Genomic DNA, 17,978 nt, shown 5'->3' with positions numbered 1-17,978 from the left:
CCTCGGCATCTGCATGGGTGTTCTACAGCAGGGCGTTGAAATATTCCCAGGACATGGGGCCAAAATCCAGGACTTTCTGCTCCCAGTGGAATTCTTGAATTGCTGGGTGGCAGAGAAAGGACCTCACTTGTGTCTTGGCCACAGGAGCTTTGCATTTCTTTCAGACACGTCCCCATCCAGAAGAACCTTTAGCTTTATACTAAACTCTCCTCTCTGAGGCTGGACTTAGACCCACTCAAAACTTGGAGTAGCTAGGAGAAGCTCTGGCCACCAGGCTACTGTGGGAGAATTCCTGAGTGTTCTTTCTCCCAGGTGACAGTGCTTTAAAGACAAAGCTCCCAGCCTTCTTTTGGGAATATAGTTTTTAAGCTTGCTCCAGCTGCCTCTGGAGGTGGTGGTGAGAGTCCTGTGCTCTGTTGTTACTGGCTTTGGAGGGGCTTTGGCAGGAGGAGAGTGTTTTCCTGCTGGGTTCTGGATGTGCAGAGCAGGAGCAGAGGTGTGGTGGTTTCAGGTTGAAGAAGGAAAGGTTAGAAAATGTTGGGATCTCCAGGGCCAAGTGGCTGAGGAGACCTTTTCGAATCTCGGGTTTGGCTGCAAGTACTTAAGCTGAAAACCAAGCCTAAATCTTGTTTGAAAATCCTGTTTAATGTCCTTTTCTAAATGTCAGGTCCTGCTGGTAATTAACTTCATGCTTTTCCCTTCACTTGGAACTTTCTCCATGTGTCAAGCTGCTTCCTGGTGCAAATGTTTTGCAGGAATGGTGCCATACCCATGAGTCGAACTTAGATGGAGATTCTCTCAGAGCATTTTCTAGGAGGGGAGGAGCCACTCAGATCCTTTATTTCTGGTTCCTGCTGGAGAGATCAGCTTTGGGACCTTCTGATGGGAGGGGTTTTCCCACTGCCCACCCAGGAGCCAGCTGTAGGTGGTCACTTCTGGTTGTTGTAGTTGATGACCTGAGTGTGGCTCTCCATAGCCAGGAAAATTCTGCTGTCAGGCACCAAATAATTCCTGCAGTCCTGCAAACACACCTGGAACCCACTCAAACTGGGCAAATATCCTCCTGTGTACAAACATGTTCAGACTCAGCCCCAGAAAAGCCAAGACAGATGCATAAAAAAGTAAAAAATGTATAGGTACCACTTAATCTGCTCCATCGAAATCATCTCCATGGGCTCCTGAATGTGTCCTGTGTTCCCTGCCTGCCCTTTCCAACAGATCCTGGCAGGATCTGTCAATATTTATTTATTTATGGTGGCACTACCCCTTGAAATAGCTCCCCCCACCCGTGCCAGTCTCCCAGCTCCTGCTGGAACTTGAGTGATGATGTGTTCCCCCCCGCCAATATTTTTTTTTGCTGCCAAACCACCCTTTCATTACAGTCACTGGAAAGATTTGAAGGTTTGGATTCAGTGGGGGGGTGTTTCTGGAGCAGGAGGGAGGAGGTGGAACAGGGAGGACTCTTAGGAAGGGCTCGGTGCCATATGAAGAGCATGGCATCAAGCCACGCTGAGCCCGTGCTAAAAATTGATTGGCATTTTTATGCAGGCGCTGCGGTCCATGATCCAGGGAACAGGAACACTGGGAATACATAAATACACCCACTCAGGCCTGGCAGGGCTGGAAGGGTTAAAATCGTTGCCTTTACTGGATAATTTCTGATGTTCATTTTAATAACTCAGCAGAGGAACGGCTGTGTGCTTTTACAAAGGTGGCATTTTTTTAAGGGAGGGCAGGAGAAGATGATTATGGTAAAACAAAGACCCATTCAAGGTTGCAAATATGTGCCCACCTTTGTGGGTTTTTTATGTAGATATATGAATATATTCAAAATTATATATGAAAATATATAAAACCATATATAAAATCAGTTATATATATAAATAAATTGCAGCTATAAAAAATAGGTTGTGTCTATGAGATAAAGAACCATTCAGGATTGAGAATATTGCAGAACTATGCCCTGCCTTTTGTGGGTTTATATAGATTTGACACATAAATATGTATTAAAATGTAATTAAATATGTATTTTATATATTTTAATATATAAATGTATGTTTATGATGTTGTTTCCCAGTGATGGACCAGTCAGTCTATTCTGGTTTTAGGGGAATGGTGTCCATTTGTGCCCTTGGAGATGATGGTGGGATGCTTTTTTAGTGCTATTCCTTCATTATGAAAAAAAGTAGCTGGAAAACCCCACATGTTTATAACAGTGCAGAGTTTTTGTACCAGAAACTTCTGAGCTGACATTCACCCACCGTGGCTTTGGGTCCATCCCTCTCCATGGCTTTCTCCTTTCCAGGGCCTCCCATATTGTTTTTTTTTTTCCTCTGATTTCCCAGAAAAAAAAGCAATAAGTCTGCCCAGGTAGAACTTCATTCAGGAGTGGTGGGAAGACTTTCAGCAGCAGAGGATTTCACTGGAAAAGAGGAGCCACGAGTCCAGAGAGATCCAAATTCCAGTGAATGTTCCTATTCCTCCCACTGCCTTTCTTTGCTGAAGCACAAGAGGTGCCTTCAGCAGCTTCTTTGGTAGGATGGACCCCCTGGGTAGGTTTTTCAAAGCTTTCAAGTTTCTGAGCATGAGGTTGAGTTTTTTATTTTATTGATTAGGGATCCCCCCCCTCAAAAACACTAAAAAGCAAGGAAAAAACATAGAGGGATATGAGTTTTACTACGTGTGTGGGTCTGGAACACTGGGAGGGAGCAATTCTGGTCAGCCCTGTAAGCAGTTCTTGCTGCTCACCTGCAGCTCCTGTTATCTGTGGTGGTTCTTTTGGGGGCTGGGCAGCTTCTGGTAGTCTGGAAGGCCCTGGTTATTTTGTAATTTAATTAATTTTGTAAATTAATGCAGTTCAGCCTTGAAGATTCTGTTGGGAAGGCTTTTGAGGGGGGTGATGATGCCATGAAATGGTGGCTCTTGGCTCTCTTGGTGGGTACTCTGAGCCCTTGAAAAGTGACCAAAAAATCCAGAAGGCTCCACGTGAGAGGGAAGAGTGACAGCGCAGTCTGACGTGGTGGCTGCGTTTTCTCTGACAAGGATCACGAGCCAGTTTGCTGCCTTTGGCATTAATCCACAGCAATCTTCTTGGCTCCAAAGGAATTATTCCAAAGATTCCCATGTGTCATCGAGAGCAGAAACAGGGCCAGACACAGAGGACACAAAGTCAGCTCCGTGAGTCAGAGCCAGCGTGACAGAGATGACAATGCATTTTGGGGTGCCAGCAGAAGAAATGGTGAGCTCTGGTGTTCCCTGGCTTTCCAGCGTCCTGTTGGACTGAGGGGCACCAGGCTGACTCAAGCATATCAGTCTTGGTCACCTCGTTCTTCTTGTGCCTTCTCACTGCCTCACATCTTGAATCCACTTCCATTTCCCAGGTTCTGGGAAATCTCCCAGGGGTCACCCTCTGTCTGAAAGGTTTTCAGTGTGAGATTTGGCATTATAACATCTGCTGGGGAGGGGATGCTTTCCTCCAGCACACATCCCCCAGGAAATATTCCTGCTCCTGGCTGAAATGTGTTCTGTAGAATTTGACAGAATTCAGATGAAATCCAAAAGGAAGCTGGGCAGAGCTCACTTATTCACAGCTTTTTTTGAAGTGAGAAAGCCACTCAAGAAACACAGGGTAGCTGCAGTTTCTGTCACTGACCTTCCTCTGGGGATTTCAGCAGCAGGGTTTGATCAGCAGAAGCTCAGCCCAGCATGAGGGGATGAGATGCTGCCTCTAGCCCACGTCCATTCTCCAGATTCTCTTGTGTTTCTCTTACTCCAGCATCTTTTTCTGGAGAAATTTATATTTTTATTTGCCTGCTAATGAGAGCTCTTGGTCTCTGCCTGGTTCTTTTCATTGCTGGTTCTTGGGTTGGTTGCAGTGATGGCTTTGGGCTGCACTGCTCAGAGGAGTTGCTGACAGACCACAGGATCATCAGGGGATGGTTTGGGTTGAAGAGATCTTAAAGATTTTAAAGATCATCTCATCCCACCCCCTGCCATGGCAGAGACACATTCCACTAGCCCAGGTTGCTCCAAGCCCTGTCCACCCTGGCCTTGGGCACTGCCAGGGGTCCAGGGGCAGCCACAGCTGCTCTGGGCACCCTGTGCCAGGGCCTGCCCACCTTCACAGGGACAGATTTTGATCTAATATCCAATCTAAACCTATTCTGTCAGTGTGAAAGCATATTCCCTTTTCCTGTCACTCCAGGCCCTTGTAAACAGTCTCTCTCCAACTTTCTTGTAGGACACCCTGAAGCCTTCTCTTTTCCAGAGACAAATTCCAATCCCAGCTTTTTCTCCTAGCAGAGCTGCTCCATCCCTCTGCTCATCCTGGTGCCTCCTCTGGATGTGCTCCAGCAGCTCCAGATCCTGCCTGTGCTGGGCCAGGGCTGGGGCAGCTCTGCAGGTGGGGCTCACCTGAGGGGCAGAACATTCCCTTGTCCTGCTGCCCATGATGCTGGGGAGGCAGCCCAGGACATGGGAGGTTTTTTGGGTGCTGGGGCATGTCCAGCTCTCCCCACCAGCACCCCCAGTCCCTCCTCCCCAGGGCAGCTCCATCATTTCATCCCTGGATCCCAGGATTGCCCTGCCCCAGCACTTGGCCTTGTTCAGCTGCCTGAGATGCCCAGCCCAAGGGTCCTGGAGCCCCTCAGGTCCTGGCAGGGAGGTCAGGGCACTTGCTGTGTTTGAGGAGAGCAGGGCACTGAGCAGACTCTCGTACTCCTCAGTGGCATTTGGATTTGTGCTGCTGCACATCCAGCCTCGGCTGTTCTCTCTGCGGGGCTGCTCCCCAGTCCCCACGCAGAGAGGGCTCGTGTTCAATCAGAGGCTGAGGCTGCTGCAAGTCCTCAGGAATTCCTCTCCTACCACAGCCTTTCCTGCTGTAGTTTATCCCCTTCCAGACAACCTCTTGAGAGTGGTTCAATTTTATTTCAATGTGCTAGGAATCAGCTGAATGCACACTGACAACTGGGTTCGGTTTGATATTTTTTTTTCCCTGGGAGATGATCTGTTTATTCCAAGCACTTTTTTCCTCCCCATTCTTCCTTTTGCTGTGTCTGTTATGGCTGACTTCCACCTCTTCCCTCCTCTGGAGCCTCAGCAGGAAGGACAACAATTGGTGGCCTGGGAACTATCAACCCCAAAATAATTGAGTTGTGCTTGCACATCTGGAATTGGGGGTTGATTCTATGCTGGGTAGAGGGGACAGCACTGGTGGGGTGACAAATACTTGTCCTTTTGTTGGGACTGCCCAAGGAGGAGTTGAAATCTGGAAATTTGGAAAGAGTGGAGAGGAATCCCTGTGTTCATCCTTGGGTCAGGTTTTAGGCTAAGATTTGATATTGTGAATGAGATTTAGACAGTTCAGGGATTTCCAAGGCTGCTGTAAAATCATGGAAAGGAAATCCTTTCCCACTTCATGCTTCACCTTGACCTCCAGCAGATCCTTGGGATCTGATATTTAATAAGTTTTTTGAAGCCTTGTTGCCATGAGCTACAGCAGCTCTGGAAAGCCTTGAGGTATCCAAGCTTTTGTTGCAGAAATATCAGGAACATGTTCAAAATAACTTGTTGATGGCCAGTAGGGACTGGATGCTTCAATGCTGGAGCTTCCTGATGCTAAACTGTGGATTTTTGAACAGATTTTTAACCAGGTTTTTGTCTGGAAGCTTCATTTACTATGCCTTGGCTGGTACATCAGGAAACTTCATGTCTGCACATGAAAATATATGGAAAATTGTTATTCTCTTAGAGTGTAGCAATAAGCAAGAAAGAGAACTGGATGTTGCTCTGTGCAGGTCTGTATTTATCATTTTTCCAGTTATTAGTAATTTGCAGTGGCCAACAAAGTTTTTCTGGTTCCAAGATTGCAAAATCATCTTGAATTTGCTCCTTTGAATTCTTTACTGGCCATGAGTTTGTAGCAGAAATGATCTTACAAAACTCTGGAGTCTGTTGTGGTGAAAGCATCACTTGGCCAGGGAAAGGGGAAGTTGTCATGAGAGAAAAGGGAATGAGTTTCTAATTCCACCTGGCACAGGTGGGGTTTGAGATTGGGGATTGCAGGAGGGATTCGGGCCTGGTCTGTGGGGTGGGAGTTCTGTGAGGGATTGGAAGTGGAATGTGGGTGCTACGGGGAAGTTCTGCAGAGCTGCTGTCCAACCCTGTGGATTTGGGAAACCTCTGGCCAGGTGGGAGGCAAGCACAGAGTCCAGACTTCAGCACTGACAGTCTTGGACATTATTCATTATTTCTTTTCCCAAGTTTTAACAAAAATCAAAATACTACACAGCACCTTGCGCTGCTCCTTCCTGTCCCCTTCTAACTAAATATTCATTATTAGCCTCCAACAGACTTTAAATAGACCAGGGACATGTTTTTTCCTTGTAAATTTTTTTCCCAATCAACTTTTAAAAAAAATTCTTTTAGTTTTGCAATTTTTAATGCAGAAATGAAAGTAGTCTATTAACACCCCACGTAAAACAAACGTTCTGGCCCAGAAGCATCAACAACCTCATCCTTGCTATGTGGACAATTTCCTACATTGCTTAAGTCAAGCTTTAATACATTTTTCCCCTTCTTTGCTACAGAGTTTTTTTGGACAGCAACATTTCTGGATATGACAGAAACCTTTCATTCTATTCAACTATTGCTCAGGATGACAACCACTAATTTGGGAATAGTGATTTTTAGAAAAAAAAAGATGTTGATCTATTTTAGTTTAGTTTAGTTTTAGTCTTTAAAAATGATAGGTGTACACTCTACAAGTTGAGTGGGCTCAGGAAAAAATATAAATATTTTAAGATGATTGTTGCTTTAGAAGATACCAAAGATTCATTTCAGCTCAGCTCCTATAAGGAGGAATATGTAGAATTACAGAAATAATGGCCTTTGTGAATTGAAAAACATCAAAATGGAAGAAAGAGAATATTTTTGATATTTAGTGAGAAAACATTTCCTTCGTCTCCCTCCTCCAGTAGCTGATTTTTTGGCAAAAATAGCACCCAACGTGTTTTGACTGGAATGGAAATATTTCAGTCTGGAGAGAAGTTACTGCGATACCTCCTGGGAATTGCTGTTTGGAAACGTGGTGACTCCAACCTGTTCCTCTCCTGCTGCGTCCAGAGCACCACAGTCCTGTCTTTTGGCCATGGAGATTCTCACATTCCCTGGGAAATGCAGTCTGGAAGGAACCTGGAGCCCAACACCCCTGTGCTATGCAGACAAGCAGCTCCTTCTTGGTCTGGAAGGAGCTGAGCTTCCCCTTGGCCACCAGGAGGAATTCCATCACTGGAAGGGTGGCCAGGCATTGGAATGGGCTGCCCATGGAGGTGGTGGAGTCTCCATCCCTGGAGGTGTCCAAGGAATGACTGGATGTGGCACCCAGTGCTCTGGATCACTTGGCAATGTGTGTGGGATCCCCAGCCTTGCTCTGGGGTCCCATGTGGTGGTGAAATTCCTCCTCCAACCCGTGCTTCCAAAGAAAAACTGTGCAGGCTCTTGCTGTTTGGTCTCAAGGCAGTTTATTGTGAGTTATCTAAAAGATTTTCTTCTCTGGCTACTGCAGTTTGCTCAGCAGCTCAGGCAGAGGCACACACACACCCTGACATCCTCTCTGTCTGCTGTCTTCTTCTCTCCCCCCGCCCAGGGCTGCCGCTGTCTTTTATATGATATATTACGTGTTACATGTTTATAGTTTTCCCCCAATAGCTACTACCTATACTACAAAGTGCTTTTCTACTCTAAACCAATCTGTGAGTGCCAACATCACCAAGAACATGGAGGCAAGGAAGAAGAAGGAGGAAGAACAGGATCAGCCCACTTTCCTCCATCTTAGAACTTCTGACCCCCATGTACAAAGTAAAAACTCCCCTGTACAGGTGCTAAAACCCCCCTGTACAATACTAAAAAAATTTCCCCTCTGTTTTGTAACTACTTTTCCTATACTATCTAACCCTTTGTGACTGCTTGTTCCACCTCCGAAGTTGGTAACTCATTCCGTGGCTCAAACTCAAAATCACAGCTGTTTGCAGCTGCCTGCCAGGGTCTAAAATGCTTCTGACCAAGGCCTGGAACCTCTAAAAATGTCTGAGAGACATTTTGAGTTCCAACAAATGTGTTGGTCAAAGGTTGGACTCAACCTTGGAGGTCTCTTCTGACCTTCATGATTCTAGGAAAATAGTTTTTCATCAAGAAAGAAAATCCCTAATCAGGTTGTTCACTTTTCCCTGCTCTCAGCTCTCTGTTGAAAGAGAGAAAAGTGTTGGTTTGGGTGAGAAGTGTCTGGGGTGGGGATGGCTCCCCAGTGTTTGTGTGGGGCTTGGCACAGTGACCTTTATGGGGTCCCACTGAGAATTTATGGTAACAAATCCTCATGGAGGTCATGTTGCAAAAAGAGACATCCTTTGAAAAGGGTCATAGATCCACTGAGGATGGAAAACACCTCTAGGATTTAATCCAAGATTTATCCACTATGGCCAAATCTACCAGTGGAAGATGTTCCCAAGTGTCACACGGCCTGGCATCATGCCATGGTATGTCCCTCTTCCTCCTCCACTGGAGCGCTCAGGCTCCCCCTGGGAAACAAAAGGAGGCTCTGTAATTTTTTGGGAATTGGGTGTTGGTCATGTGAGGCTAAGAGAGATGAACCCAGCCAACCCACACAGCCTCTCCTCGGGAAGGAGAGCTAAGGGCACACCCAGGAGTCACCTCCTGGCAGGACATCTCCTTGGGAGGGAAACAAGGTGAGGATGCAGTTTGGGGTGTTGTGTTGGTGCAGTTTTCATGGAGGATCCCGGTGTGAAGGTGGAACAGGCAGCTCAAAGCTATGACCTGAGAGGGCTGGGAGATCCCTTAGAACCCGGGAGATCTGAGGGTCATCCCTGAGGTTTGATGACCACAGCTCTTGACCTTCCCCAGAAGCCACCAAAGCTGCCCTCCTGTTAAATCTCCCGGTGGAATTAAGTGCTGGGTGTCCACAGGCAGGTCCTCTGAATCCCACCACACATCCTGGCGTTCACGGCTGCCCTGAATATCCGAGGGCTAAAGCTCTGCTTCCTCCCAGTCCATCTGTCTTTTATTCCTCGTGCACAGCCTGGATTTTAGTTCTGAGCAAATGCTGCTTCCAGGGGATGAAACCCCACCTTTGGACAGGCTTTCCTTGGCAAGCCCCTGGTTCCCGGCTTGGGAAAACTTTCATGGCCCAACCAGAGCCACATTTCTTTGGGTTTGAGCTCCTGGGTGAATTTCCCTTCCATTCCAGCTCGGTTGCTGATGTTTCTGGCAGGAACCACAGCAGTGGTTTGGATGAAAGCTCCCTGCTGGCGTAGGTTTATATGATTGCTATTGTTAAATTTTGTAAATAAGTTCTGAGTTCTGCGGTGATAGATTCCCCCCTGAGGGGTGTCACTGCAGGTTCAGGACTCCTCCTCTGCCTGCAAATGGCCAGGTGAGCCTGTGCATGGCATTTAAGGAGCTCGAGCACAATGATTTTGGACAGGTGAGGGGGGTACCTCAAAGCCAGTTTGGTCCAGTGGTTGGAGACTCAGAGGAGAAAACCTGTGTTTGAATCAGTGCTTTTGTGGCTGCTCGGGGCCTGGTGACATTTTGAGATGCTGAACTACCTGATCTTTATGCATTTTAACAAGTCTGTGAGTTCAGGAGGAGACTTTTACCTCACCTGAAGTGTCCGAGACCCCCTGTTCAGCTTCAGCTCTCTCTGCAGAGTAGCAATCATCTTTAGGCCACACTGCCAATGTGTTTGGAGAAACATCTCCAGAAAACACCAAAGGGTCTTTGAGGAGAGGGGATTTCCAGCCTGTGCTGGCAAAGCATCCCAACTTCAAACCAGATCTGGGAGGAAGAGAACAGTCCAGGCTTTCCCTCCCATCCTGGCTCTGCTGAGGCTCTGGTGTGCATCAAATCTCAGTGATTTATTTATTTCTCTTTTCTGAGCTTGCTCTGTGGTGCAGGGATCTCCCATCCAGGACAACCAGGCTGACAGACTCGAGGCAAAAGAGTAGGGACAACTACTGTAAGGGGAAAAAAATAGACCTAAATATTTAATTAATTTCCAAGTCAGTTTGGCAGAAATGATGTTTTTATTTACATGCAAGTGCATATTGCAAATACATTACAAACAGCATACAGCTTATAAATGCTACAATATGTAAACAGAAATAGTGTTTATTTTGCTGAAACTGCATTTATATATTTTATGTGTGTGTATAAAATACTGGTGGTGGAAAAGGCATGAATTTAAGGGGACTAAAAGGAAAGGGAATAACGAGTTCTGCATGGATAAAGTGTGACGGGGCTGCAGCCTCCTGGGAGGGATATCTCCATTTCCCTGAAAGCCTAAACAAACTTCACTACACTAATGTGCTGCCTTCATTTATTAATCCTCTGATCTATTTATTAATTGATTGCTTTGCTAACTTGTTTCTCTTTTGTTTCTTTGCTTGTAGTAAAGAGTACCCAGTTGTTCCCAGGAGCACAGTGAGACAAAAAGTGTCCTCGAATCACAGCCCCTTCAGTGGCGAGACCAGGGTCCTTTCTGCCTCCTCCAACCTGGGCTCCCAGTACCAGTGTGAGAACGGGGTGTCCAGCACCTCCCAGGACCTGCTGCCTCCTGCCAACCCCTACCCCATCTCCCAGGAGCACGGCCAGATCTACCACTGCACCAAGAGAAAAGGTCAGAGCTTGCCTGCTCCCTGCTTCGTGCTTTCCCCCTCCTAGCATGACTGTCAGCATTGTTTTCCTGATGTTTCCCCTTGGACAGCTCCAAGGATAAGTGCCTTTGTGGATAGAAAAACATCAAAGTGAAAGAAAGAGAGTATTTTAGATACTCAGTGAGAAAATACTTTCCTTTGTCTCGCTCCCCCAATTGTTGATTTTTTTGGCAAAAATAGCACACAACAAATGTTGCTGGAGGATGAGTGAGGCATGAGGGCTGTGGGCAGCTCCCCCAGGCTGGGCTGGGAAACTCTAAAATCCCATTTCTGCTGGCTTGGGAATGAGCTATCTGGAGGGCTGGCAGTGCCTTTCACCCACCATGAATCCACATTTGGAGAGATAGCTGGTGCTGGAGATAAAGATGACTTATCTGCAGCCCCTCAGACAGGGTTAATCTCCAAGTGGAGATACCTTGACAGTTTGTATTTTGCCCAGTTTTCAACTCAGGGCTGTCTCACAGTTGGGAGACAGTTTTCTTTCTGTGAAAATGCTTGGGCTAATGAAGGGTGCCTGGGATTGAAACCCATGATATCCATGGTCCTTCCCTCCTGCTGCCACTGAGCAGCTTTGACAGAGCTTTAGGGATCAAACTGTGAGGGCTTTCCACTGACTGCTCAGCTCGTCCTGGCGTGAAGAGCCCCTGACAGTGATGGGATAATTGTTCTAGGCAGGAGCGAGGGGTTTGTGCTCTCTGCCCTCCTCTCCCAAAGCAGTGGGAATGCTTCAATGCAGCACCACTTGTAGGATTGAGATAGCAAAAGCTTTAGATCAGTTTTACTTGGAAAAAAAATAGGGGATTCCCAGGGCTGGATGTAACAAGGGATGGGCAGGAGCTGGTTTCTGCCAACCCTGTTGCCCTTCTTGGGATTTCCTCTATGGAAAAGCTACCAGAAGGCAGCAAGCACCATGGCATTGAGTGCAGCAGGAATTTCTCCCCACAGCAGAGCCCTTCCCGCTTCCCTGCGCAACCCTATCAGTCAGACACATGCCATTATTTTTAGCAACATAACCCCTGGAGCACTGGGATGTGCAGACACACAGTCTAAGGTAGGGAAGGCTGGGAAGTGCTGGCAGAGGAGGCAGGAGGCCAGTGGAAATCTCTCCCACGTCCTTGGTGAATCCCCCAGATATTGTAGGAGCACGTGGGTTGTGTACAGGTATGCAAAGTAAAAAAAAACAACCAAACAAACTGAGAAATACTAATATTTTCCTGAGATTGAGGTAAACAATGGAAAACAGGTGGCATTTTCTGTCCCCTCCAGCTGACCAGGTGACTGTGCTCACGTAGAACGTGTCAGAGCAGGGATTGGAAACGCTGGCCTTGAGTTGGCTGTAAGGCAGGGAATAAGGAGATGCAGTGGCCACCCAAAGTGACCCCAGGTCAGAGGTGGGGTGTGTGGCCTGTTTTACCCCTGCACTGCTGGGGGTGTGAGCTGCTGGGGTGCTGCAAAGTCCCACTGCTGGTGCTGGAAGGTGATGCCTGATCCCTCCTCATCGCCGGGAGCTGCAGCTCCTGGGACTCCTTTCCCAGCCCCTCTGTCCTGGGAGCTGAGCTCTCACCTCTCCTCTTCCCCTTTTTCCAAAACTAACCACAACAAGCCGGCCCAAATGACAGCCAGCCCTCGGGACCATCCCCGACTGCTGCGCGTCCCTGCCCCGCGGGGCAATTCATCATTCGCCTCCGCATTGTAACGCGATAAGGAATCGACAGAGGTTTCCTTCCAGTTTTGGGATTCCCGCTAAGTGGTGTCTCCATGGGTGGTTTCCCTCAATCCCCCAATTATCTCACTTCCTCTTATTGTCACAGAGGACACGGCTATCTGCCCTGGAATAAAGCTCCCGGCCCCTCTTGCCCTGCGTGGCCCTCGCCCCGTGCGGGGACCGGCCAAGGGAGGCCTGGTCCCAGGGCCCATGGCCCCTCCTTATCTCTGCCATGGCTTGAGTGGCACGAGCAGTTAAGGGCCTTTTATCAAAGCCGCCAAAGGCTTTAATCAAAGAGGAGCAGCGTCCTGCCCGGTACCCGCGGCTTCTTCCCAAGGTTGGGTGTCCCGCTGCTTCCCTCCCCTCCCCGCGCCTTCGGTAAATCGAAAACAGCCACCAGGGCTGAGAGGAAAGAAACACAAAGTTAATGGGAACCAGAGAGCCAGCCCGAGCTGCCAAGCAGCTCTTTGCAAAGTGAAATTAATTAAAAGGAAAAAAAATTCACTAGAGATGAGCGAATCGTGTTGGATAAATCAGAGCGTGATACGAGGTTTCATGTCACTGAGCGTGGAACTTCCTTCCAGCACCAGCAAGGATCTTTGTTGGACATGGGAAAATAATCCTCTGTATGATGTTCCTCTTTTTTTTGCTGTTCCAGCCTCTCATTTCTGAGTTTCCCTTCATAGTACTCCTGCTTTCCTACATTTGTGCTTAACAGTTATCAAGCCTCACCACCTCAGAAAACTCAAAAGCAAGAGTTTGTTTGCTCTGTCTGTCCCTCTGTCCATTTTCTGGACTAGAAATCTTATTGATTGTGTTGGACTACCCACTGCCCAAGCACTGACTCCTCCTCAGGCAGTTTAGGATTTATCCCAAGCGGATTATTTCCTTTCCCAAGGCTGTGGCTATGGATAAGTGCTCTCAGGGGCAGAGGGCAGTTCAGCTGGCTTTGAGACCAGCTGCTGTCTGCATCTTCTGGGGTGAATTCCAAGCTGGTCTCCTTCCAGCTTTGACATCTCCTGAAGCTTCTCTGCCTCCTCTTCAATCAGAGGCAAGCCTTGGGTCAGCTCAGTTAGGGACAGGTCTGTGTTAACCCAGCTCAAAGGAACCTTGTTCAACTTCTGCTTTCCTGGTGACCCAAGACAAGGATAATTCTCTGTGGCTGGCAGTGTTGTTCTTAGCTGTCAAGGCAAGATGGATTCACTGTGGAGATCTGATATGGAATTACATTAGGGGAGAGCAGCAGGGCTGCCAGGGAGTGTTATCTCTGAAGGCTTCCCTGCTTCAGGGAGGTGATGCTCTCCTGGCTGAGGAAGGAAGGAAGGACACATCCCAGAGCTCCTAATCTGGTGATTCCTGGCGTGCAGGTGGGAGGGCAGGGTCACAGCATTGGGAATGACCCCGGTGCACTGCAGTGGGGTTGTTGTTCCAGGAATGGGGAATGGCAAGGATCATCCTGCCTTGTATCCCAGCCCCACACTGGGATTGCTGATGGCATGTGACAAAGGCACTGGTCTTGAGAGGATGGACTACCTCCAACCCTGGATCTCGTCAAGGAGTGGCCTCAGCTCTTGATGTGGATTTTTAGGCTGACATAAAGAGCAGTTGGAGCTTTGTCTTTTTTTCTGGTTGTTCTCCACCTCTCCCTTTCCCATTGTTGTGCTTGGAGAAGCCCAACAGGCAGCTTGCCTTGTGTCTTTCATTCAGCCCCACATCCCAGTTAGGATACTGGGCCTTGTTTTCCCTTGTATTATCCTCTCTCTCAGACATCCTGTGGACTAAATAGTCATCCCTCTAAACCTCTGCTCCCTCCCAGCCTTACACAATCCCAACCACTTGGCAGATTTCTGGGATGCTTGCGATGCTGAACAGGAGGCAACTGGAACAGCCTCTCCCTGGGGAGGTTATAAAAGTTGTCATGTTGGCACTCTGAGGGAGAAGAGGGATGTGGCAGAATCCACTGGCTCCAACCAGCAAGGACCATGTCCTTCAGCCCCCTAACTTGGACATCACCCTGGGGAAGGATTTCTCTTTCCTCTCCTTCCTGCTCTGATAAGGTCAGTGCTGGTACAGCAATGCCTTTCCACCTTCTCCTCAAGAACAGTCACTGTCAGTGTGCACAGACCTCTTTGTTGACCAAACCACCTTCTCCCACATCCCACCCAGCTTTGCTTTTTTCACTCAAAGAATCTGTAGGACAAGATTCGGGCACGGGATGCCTCCTTGGAGGACACGCTGCTCACCCTGCTGCTGTTTGGAGATGTGATGAGCTGGCCAAGGCTCAGGCTGTGCTGCAGCTGCAGGGATGCAGTGGAGCCCACAGCAGGGTGGTTGTGGGACACTGAGGGTGAGGAAGGAACTCCCTACATGGGGGGATGTGCAGGGAGCTGGGGTGCACCCAGCTCTTGCTGAGCAGCCACGCTCTTGTGGCAATGTAGTTTCATATCCCTAATGAGGAAATGCTGAGGGAGCTGGGCCAGTCTTGACTAAGAGGGGACCCCATCAGGTCTGTCAGTGTCTGCAGGGAGGTGCCAGGGCATGGACCAGGCTCTGCTCCATGGTGTCCAGCAGCAGGACAACAGGCAGGAGCTGATGCCTGGGAGGTTCCACCTGAACATGAGGAAGGACTTCTTTCCAGTCAGGCTGCCCAGGAGGGTGTGGAGACTCCTCCCTGGAGATACTCCAGAATTTTCTGGACACAATCCTTTGCCATGTGCTCTGGGATGACCCTGCTGGAGCAGGGAGGTTGGACCAGGTAACCCACTGGGGTCCCTTCCGACCTGATCCATTCTCTGAACCCCCTCTCCGGTCAGAGGTGCCTCCTGTGCCCCTGCAGGGAGTGCTGGCAGCTTGCTGCCTGTGGAGAAGATTCCAGATTTTGGGGGTTGGATTGTCCCTGCCCCACAGCCCTGTCGTGTTCAACACAACACAGCCATATCACAGACAGTGAGATGCAGCTGGAATGGCTGGCATGCCTTAGGTTCTGTGTCCTAGGATTTAGGACTTATTTGCCCCTTAGAGATGTTCATTTTGATTGAATCTGCCTTGTTCTTTTCTTCTTGGACAACCTTTGTCACTCTTGCACCCTGCTATTGGCTCTTCAGACTTGTGCCAGATCCATGCTGGAATCCAGACGGGATAAAACAACAGAGTTAGTGATAATCACCCATTGTGTGTCTCTCACAAAGTCAGGATGAGCCTCCTGTAACGCCCTGGAAGAGTGGGTGAGCTCTGAAAACCAAATGAGTCGTGTCCCATTCTTCATTGTCTTCCACCCTGGGGAGCCGAGTGTCACGTATGGGGAAGGAGCTCTCCTGATTTACACCAGGGGGGAGAGGGAGGCCCAGTGCACCCTGAAGTCCAGAGGCTTTCCATGTTTGCATTTCATTCTACGTGGCCCGAATCTTGGAATTGGGAAAATTCCATTTAAAAGGCCATTTGCGTGGTATTTACAACCCAGCTGGAAGTAGTAAATACCGGAAACCTTGGAAGCACTCATGCTCTCGCTCAAGCTCCTTCATGAGATAGATCATCAAATTCCTTGTGAGGGAGCCAGTTTCCACCCCATTCTTCAGGCTCCGTTTTCCTTGGATTCACTTCAGAGCAGCTTCTCCCTGGTGCTGGCAGCTGCCCCTGCTTGGCAGCACCTCCTGCTTTTTGAGGTTTGTGCAGCATCGAGGGGCTGCTCCCTAGAGCTGATCACCACCCCTGGCTTCCAAGAATAGCAGCAACAAGGGGGGGATGATCAGGATATCTCCCAGGATAGCCAACAACCCCTCTGAGGGCTCAGTGGCACCTGGAAAAGGACAAGGAGCTGCTGTCAGGGAACCAGCACCAGCAATCAAACCCTCAACAGGCAGCACACATCTCCAGTGTCCTGCTTACGTTGACAGGAGGACATAAGAGGACCTTCAGGGACAGGATTGTCCCTTGAGCTGCGCTGTCCAGGCTCCAGAGCCCGTGAGGATGAATTGAAACTGCAGCCTTTGGCATTGCCTGAGAGACCTGTTTGTCTCGTGCTCCTTTTGTCACTGAAGATGTCACCTTTCCACCCTCCAGCTGCTCTGTGCTGGCTCTGGTCTCCTCTGTGAGGAGTGGTGGGACAAGACCAGAGAGCCTGGGCTGATATAAATCCCTCAGGCAGCCCCAGCTGAGGCTCTCTGCTCTGCACCATCCCACCTCGGGATGCACATGGACCATCCTCTTCCCTCTCCAGCACTTTGGGGCTCCATAAATGGGAAAATCCCTGGGAAGAGGGGCAGGAGAACAGGCAGAAGCTGTTAGGGCAGGCTGCAATCCTTTGTTAGTGCCTAGGTCCTGTTTGGAGATGGGAACAAGGTCCTTACACACCTTAAAACTCCTTTCCACATAAAACATAATGGAACCTGGATCTAGAGGGACCAGCAGAGTGATCCTGAGAGCTTACAGAAGGACAGAGGGTACTTATGGGGTTTCCACTGAAATCCCATGTTTTTTCCTCTTCACCTGTGATGGATTCTGGAAGTGCTTCTGTCACACTGCAGCTCTGCCCAGCTGGACTGTGGCAGGCAGTGAAATGTCTGGGCTAAATGGAAAAATCAGCAAGCTCAGGTTGTAAGTCAGGCAGTTTTACACCATGGAAAAACAGAGTTTGACTGGTTTGTGTTGTATATTTTAAAAAATCAAAATAAAATAAACAGTCAAACCCCAAGCCAATGATTTCTGGTGCCAGCAGAGTGATGCGGTTTAATGCTGAAAACTTTATTAGCAGAACAATGCTGCATTTTACAAGACATTGTTTTTCCACCCCAGTGTTCTTATTACTCAGCGGTGGGTCAGGAATCCAAACTTTTTACACTGTCCATAAAAGCTCCAGCTCAGGCTGTTCTTCCAGATGTATCTCCTGTCATGGAGCTGAGATCAGGAGAGAGGTTAGACCTGTGCCTCCAGCTTTTGGCTTTCAGGGGACTTCATCCTTTCCCCTCTCCTACGAAAATGGGACCTGACCTGGTTAAGGAGGATGACACATTCCTGCATCTCCCTGCTCATTGTTTCAGCTGGTTTTAAAAATGGGATGGAATTGCTCATTTATCTCATCCTGCTTCCCAGCCCAATTCACAGGGAAGGCACAGGAGAAACTCAATTATCAGGGCTCTGCATTGCTGAGGTGAAGGAGCCAGGCTTTGATGTTGTCAGGAAGAAAGAAACGGGGCTGTGGCTTTTCAGCTGAATTTACGCTAGCACAGAGCCAAAGGCCACTGTGGGTCCCTATGGTGTCCCTCAGTACCTGCTCTCTGTGGGATTGTTGGACCAAGATGAACAGCAGCAGTTGTTTCACGCTGGATTTGGAAGACCCCTGGGTGGGAAGAAGGGGTTGTTTTACATGCAGAGAGGGTGCAGCTTCCAGCAGAGCCCTCATGGCTGTTTAGAGAAATAAGGGTTACGTACATGTGCGTGTTAGAAGAAACGAAGGATGCCTGCACTGCCCACCTGCCTCTCCTGAAGATGTGACATGGGCATTCTCCTCAGAGGAGCCCAGCAGCAACACTCTGTGCCTCTTGTGGGGC

General features: G+C 48.7%; 1 protein-coding gene across 5 annotated transcripts in view; it reads left to right on the top strand.

The window, feature by feature from the left end:
* Positions 1-17,978, top strand: part of TBX5 (T-box transcription factor 5) — a 44,576-nt gene that overhangs the window by 23,413 nt on the left and 3,185 nt on the right. For all 5 annotated transcript variants that reach the window (XM_085593086.1, XM_085593084.1, XM_085593082.1 and 2 more), the window contains exon 8: positions 10,464-10,690. In XM_085593086.1, coding sequence (XP_085449212.1) covers positions 10,464-10,690 — 227 coding nt within the window. The remainder of the gene's footprint in view (positions 1-10,463; positions 10,691-17,978) is intronic.

Source organism: Lonchura striata, chromosome 15, assembly GCF_050655825.1.
Source record: "Lonchura striata isolate lonStrDom1 chromosome 15, ASM5065582v1, whole genome shotgun sequence".
Taxonomy (NCBI): Eukaryota; Metazoa; Chordata; class Aves; order Passeriformes; family Estrildidae; genus Lonchura; species Lonchura striata.
The sequence above is the reverse complement of the archived record's forward strand: the minus strand, read 5'-3'. Positions and strand labels throughout refer to the sequence as shown.